Raw genomic sequence first — 24,699 nt, forward strand, 5'->3', positions numbered from 1 at the left:
TGTTACACAAAAAATCTGTGCGTTATTTTTGTCTTCTTTTTTCTTTTATTTATTTCTTTGACTTTTGAAGATAACGTTAAAAAATCATACTTGAATTCCAAGCAAAGCCGGGTGTAGCTACTAACTAGTAAAAATTCTTAACCGTATCGGACAATGGGAAACTATTTCCCACTTCATTCAAAGTTTTGCTATTCTGTAACGGATAAGGGGAAATTATTTCCCACCGCAAAACCCCCGTTTCCTCCCCACTTAATTTTTTTCTATATATTTTTTCGTAATCTACGCACCCAAATTACCTAAAAACCATTCTTAGTTTTAAAAAATCTCATAAAAAGTGTTCCGTTTGATTAAGGGTTAAAATGTAGATACACCTGTAGCCAATTAGTAATAAAGGCTGATATATGTAAATTTGTAGTGACGTAGGCTGTAATATATCGGGTATAAAAGCTACAGCGAGATCAAATTCGGCATCACTGAACTTCTCCAAGGAAACCAAGATGGTGGGCTTACTGAAGGTAACTGCTGCTCTGCTCCTATTCGTATCTTATACAAATGGGAAAGTGCTAGATCGGTACTATCCCCGCTATCACTTCGCCCCACCGTATGGTTGGATGAACGATCCCAACGGATTCTGCATCTTCAACAACGAGATCCATTTAATTGCAACATCAACCGATCGCCATGTACCCTGACCAGTGGTACGACGCAACAGGCGTCTTCTCTGGAAGCGCTCTAATCGAAAATAAGACCATGTACTTGTTCTTCACCGGAAATGTAAATTACCCAGGAGAGACACCCGATCATATAAACCGTCAAGCCCTAGCCACGAGTACGGACGGCGTCACCGTTACTAAATATGCGAACAACCCCATCATCAATGGTTCTATAAGCATGCCGGATTTACGAGACCCTAAAGTCTGGAAACACGAAGGTACATATTACATGGTATTGGGCAACTCTCTGAACGGGACCTATGGCAGGGCCCTTCTTTACTCTTCAAACGATAAGATTTCATGGGACTACGTTTCTGTTCTCGCACAGTCGAACGGCACTTTGGGGTATATGTACGAATGCCCTGACTTCTTTGAAGTTGACGGCAAATACGTACTTCAATTTTCGCCTCAAGGTATGGTGCCTTCGGGGGACAAATACCATAACTTATACCAAACGGGTTACATAATTGGCGACTTTGACTATTCAACTCATACGTTTACTCCGACGCCGGAGTTTGTAGAGCTCGACCACGGACATGACTTTTATGCTACTCAGACCACTTTGGATAAGCTTGGACGCCGTATCGCCATAGCCTGGTTTGATATGTGGGAACAGAAATACCCTGAAGCCAGCGATGGTTTCACTGGTATTATGACCATACCAAGAGAGCTCAGAATATTAAACAACAAGCTTGTGCAGATACCCATAAGAGAAATTTCTAGAATCAAGGGAGAACAAGTTTCGGCGATTAAGAAAAAATATACTCTTCGTTACAAAGCCGGAGAAGTTAATGTTCTTGCCGACGGTCGTAAGGACTTTAAACTGTACATTGCGTCGGACAATGTTAAAGTGACGATATCTTACGATGCAGCGAACGGCAAGGTGACGTTGGACCGCGGAGGGACCGACGGTGTACGTCGCACGGATTGGAGACCTTCAGGGCAGCTCAAATGGAGAATCTTTGTGGACGCGAGCTCTATTGAGCTGTTCTGCGGAGAGGGCGAGGTGACTTTCTCGAGCCGATTCTTCCCTGAGGGTGCCGTGGTCATTTACCAACGTGGAGCAGCGGTATTGAAGGTACCTACGCGACATTGTACGCACTATGCCTCGACCGACATGAAGAGTCTAGTCTTTTCATATCCGGAAACCGAATGCAGTTAAACTTAATTTGCTTTCATTTCATACCCATAAATGTAATATGTACAGTCAACTGTAAAATTATGGGTGTAGCCAACTTATTCAAAAATATGCACAAATTTTTACAGTTACTGTACCTATATATGTTATATGAATGCATACTCGTATATAAATAAAAGTGCATGTTATTATTTTGTTGTTTTTACCCGTGGGTCATGTGGATGTATTAAGTAATGACGACGGTAATAATATTAACTTTATAAATAATTAATGTCCTCCTTACCTAGTCGGTAGTGTAGTGACCCTGCCTACGAATCTTTCTGCCTAGGAACTTTGTGTGCCCCAGTTAGATATGAGCGCCGATAGGCATTTAGCCGGCGGCGGCGCGCCGGTCAAAATCGGTCGGCGGCGGCGGCGAATCGGCGGCGTGGCCTTGAAACACCTTTGTTTAATGAAAAAAGAATTCAAACCAAAATTGTACCGAATTTACACGTTTTTGCTGTAAGAAAGTTATAAAATAAGTGCATTTTTCAATTGCAAGCAAAATTTATTGAATAAAGGTACGAAAAAAGTTTTATATAGTATAAACGGTATCGAGCGGCATCAGAGGCGGTCTTAATCTTGGCGAGGCCCTGGCCGGAAGATCTTTGCGAGGCCCTTATCTATTGTGCTAAGTAAAAAGTAGCGGATTGACTGTATCAGGGAAACATCTGGTCGACTGTCCAAAGAACCGAAGTGAGGAAAATCAAGCTCCGTTATTAATCAATATCGACCCAACAAACCAGTTTATGTCAAAAAGTGAGGCCCAAGGCCGAGCTCCACCTAACACCGAAGACCAGATTCCGACGCCTTCCCATCCGAGGCCAGAGGCTGAGCTGCAGGTAAGCATACAGCTTAGAATCGAACGCCAAGTGTGAGCTTGGCTGACGGCCGAATGCGCGGAGTGCCGATTACGGCGCGCTTCTGTGCGAGGCCGAAGGCCAAGCTGCAAGAGGGCAGAGCTTGGAATTGGTCCAGTGTAAACAAGACCGAAGGCCGATAAAGACCGTGGCCATAGTGTTAAAGACCTCTGGGGCTCTCCTGTAGGTGCATTCGTGCGAGGCCAAAGGCCGTGCTGCAGTGGAGCTAAGATTGGAGAAGAACCAAGCATTTTAAAAGCGAGGCCAAAAGTTACGCTCCAAACAGGGCCGAAAACTTGGAGGTTCAGATAGCGGCTTACTTCTATGCGAGCGATGCGAGGCCAAAGATTAGTCTGCGAGCTTGAAATTTGAACAATGGCCAAGCTTAAAATGAGACCTGATTCCGTTTCCGATGCCTTCCGTGCAAAGCCAACGGCCGGACCTTTGGGCGTGAAAACGCTTAATATCTGAAATTAACCCCCTTTTACACCTTTTTAAGACATTTAAACCATGCTTGCAATAATTGAATTCGCGGTGAATGACGGATGAGCTAGCCAGCTGGCAAAATTAGTCATTTCGTTGCTCTAACACTAGTAGCGCGGTTACCAAACAGAAAAGTTTGAATTTACCATCGATATTTTAGAATTATATGGACCTAAAATACCTTTTGAATGTCTATAAGCTATTCAGACTGGCGCCGTTAAAGATCTAAACTAGATAAAATATATATTATCTGACTCTGAAAGTAGTAGCATCTTACAAGGTCACGCCGATGCCACGCCGATAGCGCAGCGTCGGCGGCGGCGGCGCGTAAATTTTGTCGGCGGCGGCGGCGCGCCGGCGCGGCGCTCATATCTAGCCCCAGTAAAGCATCGGTATTGGGTGGAAAATCTTACGCAGATCGATCTAGCCCTAAACTAAGCAAAGCTTGTACCGTAAAACGGGGTGAGTAGGTTTCGCGGGGAGAGGTGGGTTATGAATGGGGAGAGAAGGTTTGAGAGGGGGGTGAGAAGGGATTTTAAGGCTACTGCTACAAAAATAATGTATTCCAATTTAAAATGGAGCTATAGTAATACGCATAATAAAAAAAATCGATCCAACAATCTTGTAAAATCACCTTTGTATGAAAACCCCTCTCACCCCAAATACGCGGCACTACGGGGTGAGGTGGGTTTTCCTCTTTATCGTCAAAGTTATGAAATTGAACTACCCAAAATAAAATAAAAACTAAAATACAAACGTCCGGAACACTTATTATATACACCATTCAGTTTTCATTATGTAAAAATAAAATGTTATCGAGGTTTGAATTTCAGTTTTGACCCTACTCACCCCATTTTACGGTACCTACATACTATAGATACTATTAGGCGACGATATATACATGGGTGATTCTTAAATTGTGTCCAGAAAGTTTTTTTTTTTATATTTTTTTCACATATTGTTATATACAGGGTGTCCCAGAAATCGACGTCAAGCCGTAAACGGATGATAGACCAAGTCATAACAGTTATCATCAAAATACAAAAAAAAATTCAACTCATGTTCTTTAAAAATTATGGTCACTTTAAAAATTCACTAAAAAATCCACACCCTGTAATGGTTCTTTAACTCTTGTTACTACAAATTCCATAATTTATTCTAATTTTTTTATTCATTTCTCATCTTAAGTTAGGTTATTTTATAATATGAATATAAAAGTAAAATATAAAAACACTTACAAAACCATAAAAATTAATATAAACACATTATAAAAAACCTAACCTAGGGTGCCGCCAGCAGCGGGGCAAGGCCCAAGCTACCGGTGGTCAGGGCTGCAGAGAGAGGAACCGGCGGACTATCCGCGCCGTGTCCAAGATCACCGCCTTCTGCATCTGACCCTTGATCCAACCACCTAGCGAGAGTCCCTCAAGGTGTTGGTCGAGACTCTTCGCTATTAGACCGTTTACTGAAACGACTATCGGGACAATGATCGTCGAATCAACATCCCACATGGCGGTTATCTCGTGAGCCAAGTCTAGGTACTTACTGGACTTGTCCTTCTCGGCCTTCACGAGATTCTCATCATGGGGGATGGTGATGTCAACGAGCACGGCCCGACGTTGCGATCGATCTATTATCACAATATCAGGCTTATTGGCTACAATAGTCCTGTCAGTGATGATAGATCGATCCCAATAGAGCGTGGCACGACCATTCTCGAGAACAGGCGCAGGTAAGTACTTGTAGTACGGTACTTCGCGGTCCACAAGGTCATATAGAAGAGCAAGTTGCTGGTGAATAATCCTGGCTACGAGATTATGTCTGTGCAAGTACTCGCCGTTAGCAAGATGAGAACAACCGGAAATTATATGCCTGAGTGACTCTCCGGGACGGCGGCATGCCCGACAGATGTCGACCGTACCGTCCTTCAGGATATATTTCCGATAGTTGTTCGTCATCATCACTTCGTCCGCAATTGCACAGGCAAAACCCTCGGTTTCTCCGAAGAGGTCCCCGAATCGTAACCAGTTCACCGACGCGAGCAGGTCCACCGGTCATTTTTTTATTATTATGTAATCTTGAATAATGCTTCTGTAGATTTTTGCCTAAAATTTAAAGCCAACTGCTCCTACTTGGAAGAAAATTACACTTTTTCAAAACCAAATTATTTAAATTTACTGTTTCGCCCAATTTTAACTGAATGTACTGAAAAAAAAATGTACTACGCTAGTTTGGCAAGTAACGTTAAAAACTGGCGCCTTTAATAAGGATTTCAAAATGGTATAACACTTGCTAGATTACGTTTTAAATAATTGGTCAATTTTTTTTTGTAAATAACCCCAGTTTTTCACAAAATGTCCATACTTCCTTAAAATGACTTTAGCTTACCTAAAGCTTTGCTCAACTCCGTTTCTAGTTCGAGAGAGACGGAGAGTCATTTTACGAAGTGTGAGCGAGACAGAGAGTGACGCCACTTTTATCGGATAGATACAAAATTACCGATGAGTGCGAGTGAGACAGCAGTAGTTATTCACTGATTTAAACTTTCACAATTATTAAACATTTTGAAACTGCACAACGGGACTTAATCGCGTATTTAAGTTTTAAGATTTACCTCCGACGTTTCGAGGACGGCGTTGTCCCCGTGGCTCGGAGAAGACTGGCTCAAGTTGACATCAACATCTTCTAGCCGCGCGAGTTTTTCGAACTACCCGCACTTGGTCTTGTTTATCAGCAGTAGTTATTGTTCATTTTCGCAAACACAGACGCACACACAACAAATCAGTACGTTACGCTGCTTCGTTTACTGCGCATCTCCGTAGTTCGTGTTGATTTCGTACTTACCACTTTTTGCGTTGTTTTCTGGACTTGATTGCGTGTGATTTGGACTGTTTAATGCCTCTTTCTGAGGACCTGTGCTTTACTCTGGACTGTTGCTGATCCTGTGACTGTGTAGTACTACCATGGCTGTGTACACTTCACGGGAATATGCGAACATGCACCTCATTTATGGGGAATGCAGATGCAACGTCAATGCTGCAGCTAGACTTTATCGTGAGAGGTACCCGAATGATCGTCACCCAGATCATCGAGTTTTTATCAATGTGCACCGTTCACTGTCAGAGGGACAATTCCCTAACCAAGTACATGGTGACGGAAGACATCCTAATCCGTACGAAGACGTCGTACTACAAGCAGTCCAAGAAGACCCAAGTACTTCAGTACGTCAAATCGAATCAAGCACAGGTGTATCTAAGAGTACCGCCCACCGAATCTTGAAAAAGAACGAGTTCCACCCGTATCATGTACAGCGAGTACAATCATTACTACCACGGGATTACGCTCCTAGAGTTGCGTTTTGCCAAACGATGTTAGAAAGACACAGAGAAGACCCTCGATTCTTAGAGAAAATTTTATGGACCGATGAGTCAACATTTAAAAAAGGTGGCTACATGAATTTGCACAATTTGCACGAGTGGCATGTAGAAAATCCAAATTTGATGAGGCAAGATAAGTCACAGTATCGATTTAAAGTAAACATGTGGACCGGGATACTAAATGGCAGAATAATTGGACCTTTTGAGCTGCCAGAGTTTTTGAATGGACAAGTTTATTTGGATTTTCTTCAAAATACTTTACCAGATTTATTAGAAGACGTGCCACTGTACATTTTCAGAGAAATGTGGTTCCAGCAAGATGGCTGCCTAGCGCACTATGCCCGTTTAGTAAGAGAACATCTTGATGAAGAATACCCGCTCAGGTGGATAGGGCGCGCTGGGACAGTCTTGTGGCCACCCCATTCGCCTGATTTAAATCCCCTAGATTTTTTTTTACTGGGGAGCGGTTAAAGAGAAAGTGTACTCAAAAACAATTGAGAAAATAGCTGATCTGCGGGAAAGAATAACGGAGGCGGTTGAATTTGTAAATAGGGGAAGATTTGCCCGGAAAATAACCCGATCTTTTTTAAGAAGATGTCGTGCGTGCATTGCCGCTGAAGGAAGGCAGTTTGAACATTTATTGTAAAAAAAAAATCAAATCTGATAATTTGTTTTTTATTTAATTTTTTTCTAATGAGAAAACTGGTCCTAAATTAAAGTAAAAAGATTGAGTCAATATCATAACCTTGCTCTTAAATTACGTGGAAATTTGATTTCTTATCTCGCTCACACTCCAAAATGACTCTTCCCGTCTCTACCAAACTAAGAAACGGCGTCGAGCAAAGCTTTAGGTAAGCTAAAGTCATTTTAAGAAAGTATGGACATTTTGTGAAAAACTGGGGTTATTTACAAAAAAAAAATTGACCAATTATTTAAAACGTAATCTAGCAAGTGTTATACCATTTTCGAATCCTTATTAATCGCGCCAGTTTTTAACGTTACTTGCCAAACTAGCGTAGTACTTTTTTTTTCAGTACAGTCAGTTAAAGTTGGGCGAAACAGTAAATTGAAATAATTTGGTTTTGAAAAAGTTTAATTTTCTTCCAAGTAATAGCAGTTGGCTTTAAATTTTAGGCAAAAATCTACAGAAGCATTATTCAAGATTACATAATAATAAAAAAAATTGAATAAATTATGGAATTTGTAGTAGCAAAAGTTAAAGAACCATTACAGGGTGTGGATTTTTTAGTGAATTTTTAAAGTGACCATATTTTTTAAAGAACATGAGTTAGTTTTTTTTTGGATTTTTATGATAACTGTTATGACTTGGTCTATCATCCGTTTACGGCTTGACGTCGATTTCTGGGACACCCTGTATATCTAAAGTACATACAAAAAGAATTTTTTTTATGCATATGGTGAAGCTCAAAACCCTCAGGCAAGGTAAATAAAATTAGCACATAAACACGGTTGTGACAAAGTGTCCCTCAGTCGTGACATTTCGGCATTTTGGCGGCCAACTCGACTATTTTGATTTATATAGTAATTTTAACATAGCCTTTTAAGTCACTCCTATGACTACGACAACCCTAATAACTGCTCATACGTTGAAATCCGTCAAACTATAAAAGCTGTAGAGCGTGACAAAGAATTCGATACACATCATACATACATACAAGCGAAAAACATTTTTTTGCTTTGGAAGTCGGGCAATAATAGCAAATGATCTGTAGCTAATAAAAATCAATTTTTGAAGAGTGCATGTGCCTCTAAATTAATCAAACGAATTAAGAATGTCACGACCATGTGTCTATATGTCACGAACGTGCACTCAAAAGTCCGTGGCGGTGACAGATTTTTGAGGCCACGGTCGTGAGAATTTGGAACATGTTCGATATTACATAAACATTTCCTTTTATTTTGCAAATCTTATATAATTAGAGTAATCTCCAATGTATGAGGTATATCTTATGTTACAAACAATAACGTGAAACTGCTACTTACTTTTAAAACTCAAACACGGCGGTGACGCGTTAAGGTTGACCGTTTTTTCAAATGAGCACAAATAAATAATTTTCGACTTAACTTCTCCCTTCAGCCATTTGCAAACTTGACAACAACACAGTGTTGCTGTTCTAAAAAAACTTTAATAAGGCTGCCAGTAGTAAAGATAATTTTCTACCGAGTACCGCATGTTTATATTACCACACGCGGTGGTGACAGGAATACTGATCACAAAATGTATGATGTTGAAAATTATATAAAGTCGTTATATATCCACACAATTTTTAAACAGTGTTGTAGAACAGGGATTAGTGTTTTATATTTGATATAAATTATTGCTAAATCACTTCATATTAAAAAAATATATATATATAATATCACAAAATCCGGGGAAGTCACACTACACGGGCCGTGACATTTCGCACTTGTAATTTTTTTGAAGTGAAAACTTTTTTAGCGGCGCTGTGTACTTTTTGAGGTGGGGAAAAAATTATAAACTCGAGACAGCGTAAGGCGTAACGCGTAAGGCGTCTCTCCTCTCTTTCTACCGCACGGCGAAAATGTATGCCTGAGCCTGCTGTTTCATGTAGGCGGCGCAGGGCGCTTGCGTGACTTATGTTATGTGTGACGGACAATGTCATTGTTTTTTGATTTAAATGCCATCTAGTGAGTTTCCCTCAAACTGGTATTAATATAACGGTAGTACCAGTAGTACCCACAGTGATGTGCTTAGGGGTTTCAAGTAATGCGACGATACAACGCTAGATGGCGTTAACCTCAATTAAACATAGTGCTGCAGACATTTTGCACTATATGGCCCTGTTATTAATGTTTTGAGTTACAATGTCGTTGAGTTTTCACTTCTGCCGGCACTTCCGGAGTGCAACCCGTTGTGTTTTTTTTTTATATGTTTTTAATACTCTTAGGACAATACATTTAGGTTGACCTAAAACTAGAGGTAAATTGCTAAGTATATTGATATAGAGTTTACTTATTTTCTTAAAAATATATGCTATGTAACACATGTAACACAAAAAAAGCATAAGAATAAGAATTACCCACATACGTATAGATAAATACATACTACTTATATACATAGATAACATCCGTGATAAACTCACTAATAAATGTCCTTACCGGGATTCGAACCCGGGATGGCAGGCAGGCTCACGACACGACCGACTAGGCTAGGAGGCCGTTATTGATGCTCATACTTAGCGCGGCGCCTTCCTACTAGCTGGTCAGACTCTTCTAGTTCTAGACATTCTAGTGCTTCACTGTGAAGGTTCGCAGGTAACTCCGCATTTTTCTCCAGACCGCCAACCATGACTTGCGTTGTGACTCCATGTAGCAAGCGCGACTTTAAGCATGGAGTCGCGCGCTACAAGTGCGACAACGCAAGTTATGCTAAGTGGTAAACTGGTCAGGTATACGGCGAAGCTCAATAATTGTGCGGCACTTGTGAGCTGCGAAACGTAACGACTTGGTTTTATATTTGATGCGGTTTTTACAATTGTGGTTGCGAGACTTCCATTTTGTTACATATTACATGTAACAGAATGCTGTCAATAGTGTCAATTAATTGTTTTTGTGGTATTAGATTTGTCCCTTTTCCGATAACTTTTTGCGTTTACCTTTCTCTGTCCCTCTTAGCAGAGAATATCTTTTAAAGTGGTCCGACTATTCGCTAGGTGCACGATGGGTGCTGCCCTCGTTTCGTGGGTTTTTCTACGTTAAATCTTATGAAATAAAATTAATTTAAACGGCTGCCGCTAGTACTAATGTAACTAATGTAAGACATCCCATAAGATTACGTGTTTGTAACAATCAGCCCCACTTCTCCCTCCACCGACTTCGTACCTTGCCAATACCTACAATGATTAGTAAAATAGTAAAATCTTATCCAACTTTGCACCACCATGACTTGCACGTTCGCCTTGCACAAAGCCAGACGTTATAAATAAAGATAAGTTTTAATAAATAATTATTGCTTCACATTCTAATCACAATCACTTTATCAATGGCGTTGTAATGAACGGTTTTATGGGTTATTCGGTACCTTGAGGTGAATCGTCCCGGACGACTGCAAAAATAATAAAGATACAATAAAATGGAGCAGTGTCCGAAGACAGGCGTAGATTTAAAAAAGAATCTAGCGAACGCAACGGATGATGAAAGTGCCTATGTAAAGGTGGAAGATGAAACGAAGACTGGAGTAGATCTGGACAAGATATTAGTGGAGGAGATAGGAGAGTTCGGATGGTTCCAGGTCAGGACGATCGTGTTGGCAGCTCTAGTCGTCATCTTCAGTGGGATAGCGTCCAGCGAATACGTGTTTACGACGGGCAGGATTAACACGAGGTTGGTTTTAAAGTTTTAATCATAGTAATATTAAGGGTTTTTGTTTGAAAAATATTGAAAATTTAATATTTATCTAGTCACAAATTCCTCAGAATTTAGAAGTAGGTACATCTGGCACAATAAGCGCGTCTGTAACAATTTTATTTGTAGAATTAAATAGTGGTATTTTGTGCAACTGTGCGTAAGTATTTTAATACTTACCTAGTTTAAAAGTTAATATAAGTAGTCACTTGTATAAATATCTTGCACAGCGAAGCGCATAAAAATATTTGACTTTCTTATCCGTTTTATAAAGTCACAAGAGAGTGTCATTGCTACATTTTTATGCTTTTTGCGTACCTATGCTGCATGTTTCGCATTGTACTTCCTGCTTAAGAAAGTAAGGAAGGCAGAAACGAATCTCATCGTAATTATTATTCTCCAGATGCCTCATCCCCGAATGCGAATCCTCCGACCAGCCGGCCGAGTTCTCTCCCTCGTGGATCCTGAACGCCGTCCCGGCCTCCGGCAGCTCGTTCGACGGGTGCCAGCGCTTCGCCAACGTCTCGGCTGGCGGTGGGAGCTCTGCTACATGCCCTGCTGACCTGTTCGACAGGGATACCCTCGTCGATTGTGAGGAACACGTTTATGAGAACACGGATACTATTGTGTATGATGTGAGTTACTTTTTACCTGTCTCTCTAAGCTAAACTTGCACCGAATTTAAAGTGCCAATTAAAGTGTTACGAGATACGTCATATTTCGGCACTTCCAGACTGTCATCGCAATATCTGTGCAGAGTTAACTTGGCATTCAGTCAGATATACAGGGTGAAATTTAATTCACTGGCCAAATTGAAACACCCGAAAGAACTCGAAAAAATATTAAACACGTGTTTTTTCTTTTAATACCGCTCAGTACATTTTTTTCGAAATAACTCATCATCAAGTTGTCCTAAAAACCTCGTACGTTATGGTGAACCGACAACTACCCACTACACCCGCTTCTCTCTTATCAGTTAAGGTCATTGACACCCCGCCCCTCCCGCTGTTTGCAATCGCGTCACCAATTATGAACCCTATTGCAGCGAGATAAGACGCTTACCTAAGTACATAAGTTGCTAATTTTTCCTTCATACTTTAACGGGCTTAGAGCCATCAAAATGCAAAGGCAACCCATTTTTAATCTAAAATATTATTTCTGACTAATGATTATTAACAAAACGTCCGTGGCTTAAAAACAATGAGTAAAAACTAGGTCAGGAATCTTTGCATTCAGGCGTATTTAAAAAATTTAATCATCTTATGTACTTACATTTGATTAAAAGTCGACGCAATTAACGAAAGTCCCACGAGATGGTACTCTTGGATTCAATCCTTGTCTGCGAAGGCGTGGAACTGATTCCATTTCGTATACTTAATCTTTGTGCACCACGTAAACACTCACCACTTAATAAATAACACCGTACCATTTCCTAATATTCCCGGTTCGAAAACATTTTTTTAAACCTTAGTACGCGCGCGATTATTATTTTAAGGTTGGCGAGTGACGAGTGACTAATCATTTATGCTAACCGTTATGTTTACCGCTAGCGCGGAATGGTTTAGACTACCCTCGAAATTGATAAACCTGCCTACCATCGCCAACACTAACTAGGTGGACCCTATTGCAACGATTATAAGGTTTAGTGAAGGTCAGATAAGGGTTTTGCTGATGTTGTTGTTAAAACCTACTATTAGGTTTGTTTACATTTGTGGTAATAGGGTGACCACGACTCGTGGAAAGTATTTAAAAATTGAAAAATGAAAATTTAAAAAAAATGTACTCTTTTTTTTCGCTAAATAGATTCCTTAAGTGTAACCTAGTGCCTGGAATGAAAATGGCCAGTGATTTAAATTTCACCCTGTATATGTCGGTCCCACCACCCTTTCATTCTACTGACGGTATATTACGGTCTACTAATGTATACAACAGCTAAGTAATAATAAGCTATACTTATAATACTCGTAGTTATATACGTATCTAAAGAATTTACAGCACAAATATAATAATAACAATAACAAAACTCCCGCTAATTATTATTGTTTTATGAACTAATTTATGATCAACGTACGCGAATACGCCCAATAATTACGATAAATTGTAGAGTTATCTAGATGCAACTTTGTATATACCTACCTACTCGTAAAAAACGTTGTTGATCGTTATTTACATCAGATAGCAATAAAAAATAGGTAAGTACATTTTACTTACTTCCTTGAACACTACAAGTTTTATATTTTTTTCGTGACTAACATAGATACAACAATTTTATTAGGTTTATATTTTTTACTACAAGTTTTATATTTTTTTCGTGACTAACATAGATACAACAATTTTATTAGGTAGGTACCTAATTATCGTATAGTCTAGAGCAATGTTTCCAACTTTACACTGGTAGAGGTATATATACAAACGGAGTTTCGTTCTCATTTTAAAACTACGTGTTGGATTATAATGAAAAGGAGATCGTCGATTTTCTTAGGCGTTTGGGCCCACTCGCAAATTGAACGTATACATGTAATATATATAGGAAATTAATCGTTATAATTGCTAGATTATGATGATAAAAACAGAATCACGAAATATAACGGGAATTTTGAGAAATACTGCAATAAAAACTTGAACATGACAAGAAAAACTTTTATATACAAAAGCGTATACTACTCACACTATTCTGTAAAAGTGTTTTGATTTTTAAAAGAAAATAGACAAAGTCTGACATGTAAATGGAACTGAAATCGTATCCGCGTTCAACAAAAAGTTATATATTGATCTTATTCGGAAGTTCTTTGTTACTTCTACGGCGAGTGAACAAATTCATTTTAAATCTTATTTCAATGAATTAAGGTTTATTTAAGGTTGGCGTTACTTGAAAATATTTGACAGATTGTTAATAATGTTTGCGTTTAGTTAAATAAAAGTAGCATGATATCGTCGTATTCTGAATTCGTTTAAATCTCCAAACTATGTAACTAAATAAAAATTCAAATGACTATATTTCTTAACTACTTATTTTAGGCATTTTTACAGTCGATTTAGAATTTAAAAGTACATACCGTATTAAATAAATAATGAATGACACCAATAATATTTTGAATAGTATCGAAACGCACTTATGTCAACTATGACTTATGGCAAAGCAAAGACATATGTAACTTCGTATAAGATGAATAAAGTCTAAGGAAAAAACGTGCCTCGGAAATCAAGAAAAAGTCATTCTTGGATAGATGGCGCACACACCTTTAGCCTATGCTCGGCTAGATGGCGTGACGACACCGTTTTATATTTAACAATTTTAACACATAGATATCAGTGAATGAACATGGGTCAAAATGATATAAAAATAATAAAATCATTTATCCATATATATAATTTTTTTTATTATAAAAGATGGCAGTAAATTTACTGCGACCACAAAATTTACAATGACAGGACCCCTCTATACTATCTATTCTCTTTGCTTACCCACCTCATAGTTTAATGCAGTGAGATTTTATAACTCCTTAGTGAAAAAACCTCACGGTTTGTGTGAATTTGAGCGTTATGTCAATGCTAATAACGATGTTGACGACGGCAAGGCTTTTGTTAATATATAATACATTGATTTACGGAAATGAATAATATAATGTCTTTTAATTATATATTTCTAATTCCCGTTTCATTTTTACCCAATATTATATCTTTTTCAGTAATAAAATGCGTATTTCATTACTGTAATAGTCTGTACCTGTAGCGATGCTACATAATTTCCTATAGCAAACATATACTTTCTCATACAACATAACCTGTACAACATTAGTGTCGCATTTTCGACAGAATAACATACACACTATACACACACACTATGACACTTATGTAAAACGGTAACGTACCTTCCTAGCTGCAGGTTGATTAACATATCCTGCCTCCTGGCTAACTAGTTTCGAAGAAACAAGTCCAAAGAGCACGCCATTTTGGCGAAACTTGTCATCCAAATTGCATGAAAAGTGCTGCACAGAACTAGACTTTATGCACACGAAAATGATCCTCGTGATTCACTCTAACTGCTCAAATAGGTCACATCCTGATTTAATTAGTATTTTGGAATCATTTATGAAACTATTTAGAAACATAAAAAAGACTTTCGTTAGGTAGTTCTAAGTGTCAAGGCGCGATGACAGCTATAAGATCACGCGTTCAGTTACCGCATTGGAAGGAAGATATTCTGAATGAAACAATGTAGAAAACAGTAATAAAGGATGTAATTATTCATAATTATTATTAACCACTTAAAATACTACAAGTATTAATGAACAGTAATATGTTTGGAGAATTATTTGATTTGGAAAAGATTTAAGTTAGCTTGACGTTTAATGTGTTGAGGTGAATCGAAACGCGACGTGACCGGTAGGTGGAGATTTGGAACTGTCACTTACACTTGGAATGGGGATACGCTAGCATGTAGATGGCTCCTGGTTAAAGATTAAAAGGAATTGCCTCGTCTCCTTCCGCCGCCTGGTCCGGCTGGTGGGAGACCGATTTGTAATGTGCGTATAACGCTGTGCGTGAATTGTGCGCGTAATTTACCCAGTGCGTCCCGTGTCGCCGATGGACATAAGCACGGCTGGTGGTCGTGTCTCCTGGCGCGTCGTTGCGCGCCCCCGATTCTGCTGAGCATCATGTTGACGCTGCTTCCACGCCGTAGGACGCGGCCCTGATCTGCAGGCCGTGTGTCGGATGGCTATGCTGCCGTCCGACGATTCCAAGGTGTCTTCGCGCGGGTCCTTCCCGTGAAACTCCGAGCGCCGCGGGTTGTTCTCGCCTTAGCTTGTCACAGCTGGGGCTCGATGAACGCCTGCCGCCGGCCTACAATGTTCTACCTGCTACGCTAAGTTCCAGGATGAAAGCTACACCCGGTATCCGTGAGTGCACTAGACTTTCGTTTTAGGTTTTGGCCAAAACTCCGCGTTTCGTCCGTCTCGCGATCGTAGGTTAAGAATTACCATAGCGTCGGCCTGCAGCCGCCGATGGCTTGCACAGTTATATCACATTGTTCCTAGCGCCCGCTTAGGCGGTGTGCCATGTATCAAATTAGTATACATAATTAAATTGCGTGTTATTTATTTGGCCTTATCTTTTCTCAACATCCCACTAGGCTCCCAATAACCAGGTTGATTCAACAAGAGGACCCTTGTACTCCAAAAGTCCAATGTTTTACGGCAAATCCTACCCGTGGCACTATTTCCATTAATTAGCGAAATCAGTTAGAAACATCACTTTTCCTGCCTTACATTCTGCCTAACGTTAAATCACATTTTTATTCACTACAATGTCAAATCTTATTTTTATTCACTACATACCATATACGTGATGGTTTACTCTGGGCCCAAAATCGACGATCTCCTTTGCACATAACAATGACATGACACACACACACACATACAGTCTATACTAGTCCTGTAATTAGTTTATATAGCTAGTTCCAGTTTATAACACAAACGAAATAGAGCAAAAACAAATTTTGCATGAAGAACTTAAATTCGCTGTATTTTTTTAACTATGGTATCTGAAGCTACATATTTAAACTAATTACAGGATCCAATTAAATACCTTTACTATTAGAAGTATTAGAACAAATTAAATTATTTTCAGAAAATATTTAATTTGTTTTTATTTCAAGTAGAAACACTACTATATTATACTATATTTATTATTTCACTTTAGATATACCTACCTTATCCTATTGTAAGTTCAAAGTTTCAGAGCAATCTAGCTAGTCGTTTTAAAATGAGAGCGTAACTATTTACTTTTGTATGGAGAGCCGAGCTTGCTAAGGCTTCAATACTCCAGAGATATTTGGGATGGCCGGATGGTTAGCTGCTGTGCAAGAGTTGAAAGTGTGTTTGCTTTACAGTTCGGATTGGCGTGTCAGGAATGGATGCGCTCCTTCATCGGCTCTGCGCACACATTCGGCACACTCACCGCTCTACCCATCACAGGTACAAGTTCATCTGACATACACAGAAAACAGTGAAAGAAGGTATTTCGAAAGTTGGTTGCCAAATATATTTACTTATTATAAAACTGATTAAGTCTTACTTTGAAATAAAATATTTGCTTATAGTCTTTCTTCAACGAAAATAAAGTTTAGGTACGCTTGTATTAAAACTGATTTTAAGAGAGCGCGAAAATACAATGTTCTGGGGTAAGTAGTCTTATACTTACGTGTTAATAGTGTTTCATGATACGTCGTCGCGTCGCCCAAATCTAATGTTTAGTTAATTTTGTAGTTTCTCAGTGCCTTGGTTTTATACTGTAATGCTGTGTTACTTATTTGATCAATAATAAATAAATGATTAATGCCCTATAATAGAATGTGTAGAAGTCTAGGATCTGGACCCTCTCCACCGACTGGCGGTACCTGTGAATCCTGTGATGCATGCGATAAAAAAATCATACATGCAGCTCCTTGATACCCCCAAAAATTTTGTTTATCTTAATCCAATCTTTCAATTGATGGATGACATTATAATACTTACCATTACATTTGCGCAGGTTTCGTGTCAGACCGATGGGGTCGCCGTACATCTCTAGCCCTGAACGCAATCAGCCGCGCTGTCCTGGGGTTGCTCCGCTCGTGGGTCAACGCCTACGTGCCCTTCACTCTTCTCCAGTTCCTTGAAGCTACGTTTGGTTCTGGAGTGTTCTCCTGCGCCTATATTCTCGGTAAGTAGATTTTATTTAACATTGCTTCGTCTCCTCGTTTGTGTACGATGGAATTGCTCCGCTCGTGGGTCAACTCATACATGCTCTCTCTGCTCCATGCAGTTCCTTCACGCCACCTTTGGTTCTGTTTATACTAGGTAAAGATCCTTTCAATTTGTTATTTGGTCTTCTTTTGTCATTAACATCGTTATAACTATCACTCAGACTTTATTAAGGTCACCTTTTCAGACTTGGGAAATTAAGCTAGATTCAACACACTTGCCTTGCGCTTGTTAATTTTTTTTAATTATTATTTTTACAGTTTCTATAGCATATAAAATAAATATATTTACATTTTCTATAGCAATATTTTTTCATTTTCTGCTGTAGTAGGGATTAATTAGACAATCGGTTATTAATATCAGTTGTAGGCTTTTGGAAGACATGCTACACCAAAGAGTAGTAAGTCACTGTGGCGAAGTCCGGCATACTTTATTTTTTTTCGACTTTGGAGTGATCTAGTTCCGTTAATTATTCACCTATGTTACTGCTTGTAATCGCATAAGATGAAGAATTTAATAATTAATAGTTTAGCCCTAGTGACAGATCATTTCAATCACAAATTAAGTAAAACAATGGCATTTTTTAAAATTCGGCGAGTAGACGGACTTCCCGTGCAGTTTAAGGGAAGTCCGTCTAGTTATGATATCAGCCAATCTATGGGTGCGTATATGTTCGTAGTTAAATTCCTAAAAAGAACGGATCAAGACAATGAAAAGTGTATTTTAAACTTGTTAATATACGGTTCAGATTCGAAATAAACACCATTTTTCTAAAACAAAGGCAAGTCCGGCATATACTACCAAAATGGGGTGGTAAACCTTTTTTGGCAAATAATTAAATATAATTATTTTTTTGATTTCCGAAATAAAAGATCAATAGTAATTTGAAAATGAATTATAATCGTTTCTTTTAATTTACTAAGATCAAAATTTAATAAAGTAACATCATGCGCAAAGTCAGGAGGATTTTTGATACCTTATCAAATCGTTATAATATTAAAGTCGCAAAAACAGTTGGTAATCTATGATTTAACGAAAGTCCGGCATATGACGGACTTGCCTTGAACATAATAGACGGACTTTCCAACTTAGTCAAATTTTAATATGATAAATTGTGGAACGTATAATTACAAAACTAAGCTAATTTCTGATATTTTAAAAATAGAATAAAGACAACTGGTTCTTATGCTACCTACGTAGTTACTTTCTGATGCACAATCTTTTCAGCAACTATTTTTAACAATTTTTTTTCGAACGGCTGTCGCACTATGACTTCGAGTTCAAAACAGGAAATGACTTGTTGAGGCAGATTGCTCTGAAGTTGGTTGTCACAGCGCCATCTGTTTTACAGTGACGGAACTAGCGCGAAAAATGGGTTAATCGACTGGACTCCAAAGTCGCATACGCCTTCAAATTCAAAAGTTATAACGTGTTGACGGACTTGCCTTGTAGACGGACTTGCCCACAGTGACCTTACCAATAATATGTGCTACACGCACCACGCACATGCAAAATATTTCTAAATCCAGCCATAAATATTTAGTTTATCGTTTAATTATCAGGTTCTATTCGATTGTTTGTCTGGATTTTATTGCAGTGCATAACGATAAGATTAGGTCTTTAAATACTTACCTAGTAATCGTCATTGACCTCCACAGATAGCATGGTCTCGTTTTTATCTATTGTCTGTCCTATCATTTGTCACTTTCGCATGTCGTCTGCAAACCTATTAGCTTAGAACACCTGCAAAATACAAAAATGTATGCAGAGGTGCTAATAAGCTAAATAGGTTTATTGACTGAAGGTACTCGCTAGAACGAGACAGGCCGGGGGCAGACGATGAAGAGGCGAACATGTTACTCGTAACGTATCGTTTTTTAGCATATTTATCCTATTGCATCATGGTAGATGATTTGCAAGTAATAGCTACCAGGCTTTCTCATTCGGCAAGCATGTCCGCAATGTTAACGATTTTTTAATAATTATGATTTGCTTAAATAATTGTTATACATATTGGTTCTCGCACAGTGATGGAACTGCTGGGGCCACGACTACGCGTAGCAGGAGGTGCCGCAATGAACACCTTCTTCTCCATCGGCAACATCTGCTGCGGCCTTCTCGCCTGGGCCGTGAACGACTGGCGGCGGCTCACGCAAGTCATTTACAGCCCCATGTTCATCACCATCTTCTACTTCTGGATCATCCCCGAGTCCGTCCGCTGGTACATGAGCAAGGGAAGATATGAGGAATCTGAAGCTGTGCTTAAAACAGCCGCGCGCGTCAACGGAGGGCGCTTATCTGACAAATCTTTACAAGCTTTGAGAGAGTCTGCTGAAGAAGAGAAGAGGAAAAAACCTACAGAAGAACTTGAAAAAGCTACTGAGCCTTGGTTAATAGTTCAAGTGTTCAGACATAAGCAGATCTTGATCCGCTGCATAGTATCACCTGTTTGGTGGGTGACAAACACTTTCATTTACTACGGTCTGTCAATCAATGCTGTGAACATGTCAGGGAATCGTTACTTGAACTACGTGGCGGTGGCCGCGGTGGAGATCCCTGGATACTGGACGTCGATGTTCCTGATGGGGAAGATCGGGAGAAAGCCGGTGCTGATCGGAGCGTTCTGGGTGTGTGCTGCTTGCCAGGCGGCTTATGTCTTCATGCCGGCAAGTAAGCTACTTCTTAAGTTCTTATTATTATTTTACATAGATACACAATATACCTTTAGAATCATGCTCAAATCCTATAGGATCAAGCAAAGATGATGTCTTGAATTACAGTATAATTTTTCTGATATTAAATTGAACATTCTAATGTTAATATGGGTTTCTGTAGGTAATCCTTATATAATATATTATTGCATTGCGCTCAAACCAAGTAGCTTTCCTAGATCAAAGTCTCAACAAATCAGAAAACATCAGATTATTTAGGAGGACATAAAATGTTGATTTAATTATTGTTTTTTGTAGGTTACTACGGGCTATCTCTGACAGTATACCTGATCGGCAAGTACGCCATCGCGATGGTGATGACGGCGGTCTACGTGTACACCGCCGAACTGTACCCGACCAAGTATCGCCACAGCCTGTTCGCTTTCTCCTCTATGATCGGTAGAATTGGCTCTATTCTGGCTCCTCTCACTCCTGCCATGGTAAGATAATTATGGTCTTACGTGATAACTGATAGGTATCCAACCAAGTACCACCATAGACTGTACGTCTTCTCCTCAATAATCGGCAGGATCGGCTCCGTCTTGGCTCCTGTCACTTCTGCCATTGTAAGATATATGTGTTCACCAGCACGGCTACCACAAGTTGATATTTGACATTTACGTTAGTGACTGCGTGACCTCGATCGCATTCCCTCTCTATCGGACCAATACATAGGTAATTGCGATCGAGATGAACTGCGATCAAGTTTACAAGTTTACGCAGTCGCTAACGTAAACGTCAAGTGTCAACTCGTGGTACGGCTACAGAACTGTAACCAACCAAGTATCGCCATAACCATATCATTAGAGTTAGAGGTTCTCTTACTATAGCTACTTATTATAAAGACGAAACAAAAACATTGTCTACAAACTCTACACTGACAATACTTAGGTAAACCTTATTTGTAAGACAAAAGGTCACCGTTGGTCAAAGTTAAAGGTGGTGTCAAGAGGAGGTCACAGCATAGCGGAGTCACCTGAAACATTGCTTATGCTACGCCTTTAGGTTGATTCAAAATTTGAGTCTGTCAGCAGGTGAGACTTATCTTCTTATTGTTCCCACAGGCCGACTCAACATTCGACGAGTTCCCATTTGTGCTGTTCGGCTGTTTCGCGCTCGTGTCCGGGGCGCTGGTGTTCGTGACTCCGGAGACGCTTGGCACCACGCTTCCGGACACCATGGACGAGGCTGATAACATTGGGAAGAAGCAGCCGAAATAGAGTCTGATTCAGCTAACTCTGCGCCTTGTAGCGACTAAATTACTTTCTGATGGATATTGGAACAGGGGGGGGGGAGGGAGCCAAGATGACTACTGTCCATTGATAATGCCAATCGGAACTGAAATCATTTGTTAATAGTCACCTGCCTGGTTTGGTAGTCAACTCGGAACCCTTATAGTTTCGCCACGTCCGTCTGTCCGTCCGTCCGCGGCTTTGCCCCGTTCAAGTGCAAATGTACGAACAAAAATTTAATTTAACCTGTGTTAATCTAATCATAGGGGATATTTGTAATCTAGACCCCATATAGGTTAAGATAGGTTTAGTTTAGTTTTAATTTATATACCGAAGTGTGTTTGTTATTGAGATTCTACATTTCCGAATAAATAAAAAATATATTCCTACTGAGTGTTTATTAGAAGAAGAGTTAGAAAGTGGAACGAACGCTATGTTCATTATTGTCAAAATGCTTCAAATTTCCGATCCGATACGTAAGTTTTTTTAGACGATAAACTCTGTAATATAAAGGATTGTGATCGCAACATGGTTGAGCAGTGTCCATTTGTGTAATAGATCCTTACAAATCTAAGTAAGGATAATACCGGTAACCGTGGCCGGCCTTCACATTGGTGCCTATTTACACATTGATCACTCACGTTGAGGTCTTGCTTCCAGTTACTGGATTCCTGATGATGATAATCCACAGGTTTTTTACTACATGTCAAAAGTAGGACAGTTGACATTAGGTCTTACTAGTTGATTCACAAATCTTAGGACATTCACAAAGGGGTGAGGAGGAATTGCCTTTCTGATGGCTGGTCAGTAGTCAGGGTCCCTGGGTTTGATAATGCCGAGCCGGGTGGCGAGTGCCGCGACGTTGGCGCGGACCTGTTCTTGCACCAGGTTGAAGGACATGGCCAGCAGAGCGATGCCGAAGAGGAGGTACAGCGAGCAGAGCGCGATGGAGTGCACGGCTGCCACTGTTGAGTCGGTTCGGCCCTGGAAACACACAATAAATAAAGTCTCCGAAGCCGATGGTAGTACGAGTGATGAAGCAGAAATACGCTGAATCCAGGTAGTTCCAACCCTCTCATTAGAAGAGGAAGATTCCAGCTACTATAGGAAAATATTCAAATGTTTCTTACCTGCAGCTTCATACCAGGCACGAAGTCGCCGAAGCCGATGGTAGTAAGAGTGATGAAGCAGAAGTAAGCTGAGTCCAGGTAGTTCCAATCTTCCCATTGTTGGAAGAGGAAGGTGCCCAGCACGATGTAGGACGCCACGAGGAACACGCACAGCCAGATCGGCACCGGCTTTATCTGGACGAAAATAGTACATTCAGGTAATATGTCTAAAATATCTATATCATTATGTTTTTAGGGTTCCGTACCCAAAGGGTAAAACGGGACCTTATTACTAAGACTCCGCTATCCGACCGTCCGTCTGTCACCAGGCACGGACCGTGATAGCTAGGCAGTTGAAATTTTCACAGATGATGTATTTCTGTTGCCGCTATAACAACAAATACTAAAAAGTACGGAACCCTCGGTGGGCGAGTCCGACTGTCCAGTTTTTTTTTATACCACGTCGGTGGCCCGTCTGATGGCAAGCAGTCACCGTGGCCAATGCCCTTTACCGACCCTTTTAAAACCTGTACACTCTTCTTTTTAAGGAACCTCATACTGTAGCCCCTCGACAAAACCTCGGAGCGTCCGTTTTAAACCGCATATTTAGATTATTGATCAAATAAATAAAATAAAACTAAAATAAATCTTACTTCTTGCTTAATGGGTTCGGGATCTTCTTCGTAAATGACAGTATGTCTGGAACCCCAGGCAGCAGCTGGAAAATATTTAATTATTTTGCAGAATTAATCATTGCGGCGGCTTTTCCTTTCACTTGGAGAGAGTGACTCAAATTCTATCAGGAGCCCATTTCATAAAGCTACAACTTGCTACGAGTTACAATTTTCCTTCACACGCACTTGACTAAATATTGCGATGGTATATGACACCTTTGAATGGATACGATCTACTGTTAGAGCAAAGAGGCCTAGGCAATTGTTGACAGACTGGCTGGTTTGAATCTTGAAGGATGTTTGAATAGAATGTTATGACGGTTCTCTGTTCGAGAAAATAATATTGTCAGCGGAGGCTGTTTTTATTGTAATTGTATTATTTTATTGTGTTGTATTTGATATTAAAGTACTTATTTCGTTATACACAGTGTTTTCAGTAATTAGTTTAGTGTGAGAGGAGAAGTTCTCACAGGTTATGGGCCCAGCACGCTTCCACTGGAAGAATGAATTCTCACATCTACCCCCCTTTACCGGGACTTTAAACCCGAAATTAGCTACAGTAAAATAACGTGTCCCTTTATGATTAGTAGTAAGTATTTAGTACAAGTACATACAGTAAGAATACCAATAAAGTGACATTAAATACCAGCGGATCTGCCTCTGCGCGGAACGGGCACAACAGCTGCGTCGTCACTCCAATAATCCCGTTCAGGTGAGGGCGTCTGTAAGACATTTAAACACTAAGTATAACATAAGCCAAGAAACATAACAGTAACAGGTAAATAAAATTTAATAGACCTCACCACAGCATGCGGCATCCTGGCGCTCTCATCAGTAGTATAGAGACGTCTCAACCTCCTTTTTCCTCCCTCGACGTCCTCCCACCGCCTCTCTCCGTCTCTCTCGTCCCAGCGTCGCCTCTCTCCATCTCTATCGTCCCAGCGCCTCCTCTCGTCCCACTCGTCCCATCTTCGCTCGCCCTCGTATAGCGCGCTGCGGGCTCGCCGGTTCGGGCGCCGCTCGTGGCCGTAGTCGTCACGGTCACGTTCAGACTCCCAACGGTCTGTCCTGTGAGATAAATAATATGGAGAAGACCGTCTACAAGCTCTTACGTCGCTTTTAACTCTTGCGCTTGTACACATACTCCACTTACAGAAGGACGGTACAGGAACGAAGCTTTTATTTTCTGACGTGACGATAAAGGGGCGGTCTATTTTATTGTAGTACGTGC

General features: G+C 40.1%; 2 protein-coding genes and 1 pseudogene across 2 annotated transcripts in view; 2 read left to right on the forward strand and 1 right to left on the reverse strand.

Moving 5' to 3' along the window:
- The first annotated feature begins 532 nt into the window (after positions 1–532).
- LOC134794596 (sucrose-6-phosphate hydrolase-like) lies at positions 533–6,512 on the forward strand (annotated as a pseudogene).
- Positions 6,513–10,702: 4,190 nt separating this feature from the next.
- Positions 10,703–21,674, forward strand: LOC134794439 (organic cation transporter protein-like). The gene is made up of 7 exons (XM_063766251.1): positions 10,703–10,975; positions 11,400–11,631; positions 16,890–16,974; positions 17,531–17,701; positions 19,771–20,412; positions 20,712–20,893; positions 21,518–21,674. The coding sequence occupies exons 1-7, from the start codon at positions 10,725–10,727 to the stop codon at positions 21,671–21,673; spliced, it is 1,719 nt and encodes a 572-aa protein (XP_063622321.1). The 5' UTR covers positions 10,703–10,724; the 3' UTR covers position 21,674.
- A 445-nt stretch (positions 21,675–22,119) lies between these two features.
- LOC134794435 (uncharacterized) overlaps positions 22,120–24,699 on the reverse strand; it is a 44,253-nt gene continuing 41,673 nt past the window's right edge. Inside the window, exons 11-15 of the mRNA XM_063766248.1 lie at positions 24,272–24,536; positions 24,115–24,190; positions 23,448–23,512; positions 22,816–22,989; positions 22,120–22,669 (exon numbers count right to left, since the gene is read on the reverse strand). Of these exons, the coding sequence (XP_063622318.1) occupies positions 22,490–22,669; positions 22,816–22,989; positions 23,448–23,512; positions 24,115–24,190; positions 24,272–24,536 (760 nt within the window). The 3' untranslated portion in view covers positions 22,120–22,489. The remainder of the gene's footprint in view (positions 22,670–22,815; positions 22,990–23,447; positions 23,513–24,114; positions 24,191–24,271; positions 24,537–24,699) is intronic.

This window comes from Cydia splendana, chromosome 10 (assembly GCF_910591565.1).
Source record: "Cydia splendana chromosome 10, ilCydSple1.2, whole genome shotgun sequence".
Classification (NCBI taxonomy): domain Eukaryota; kingdom Metazoa; phylum Arthropoda; class Insecta; order Lepidoptera; family Tortricidae; genus Cydia; species Cydia splendana.

Coding starts and splice junctions, on each gene's coding strand:
- LOC134794439 (XM_063766251.1), top strand. CDS start 10,725: ATGGAGCAGTGTCCGAAGACAGGCGTAGATTTAAAAAAGAATCTAGCG. Junction 16,975..17,530: donor CACCGCTCTACCCATCACAG/GTACAAGTTCAT, acceptor ACATTTGCGCAG/GTTTCGTGTCAGACCGATGG. Junction 20,894..21,517: donor CTCCTCTCACTCCTGCCATG/GTAAGATAATTA, acceptor TTGTTCCCACAG/GCCGACTCAACATTCGACGA.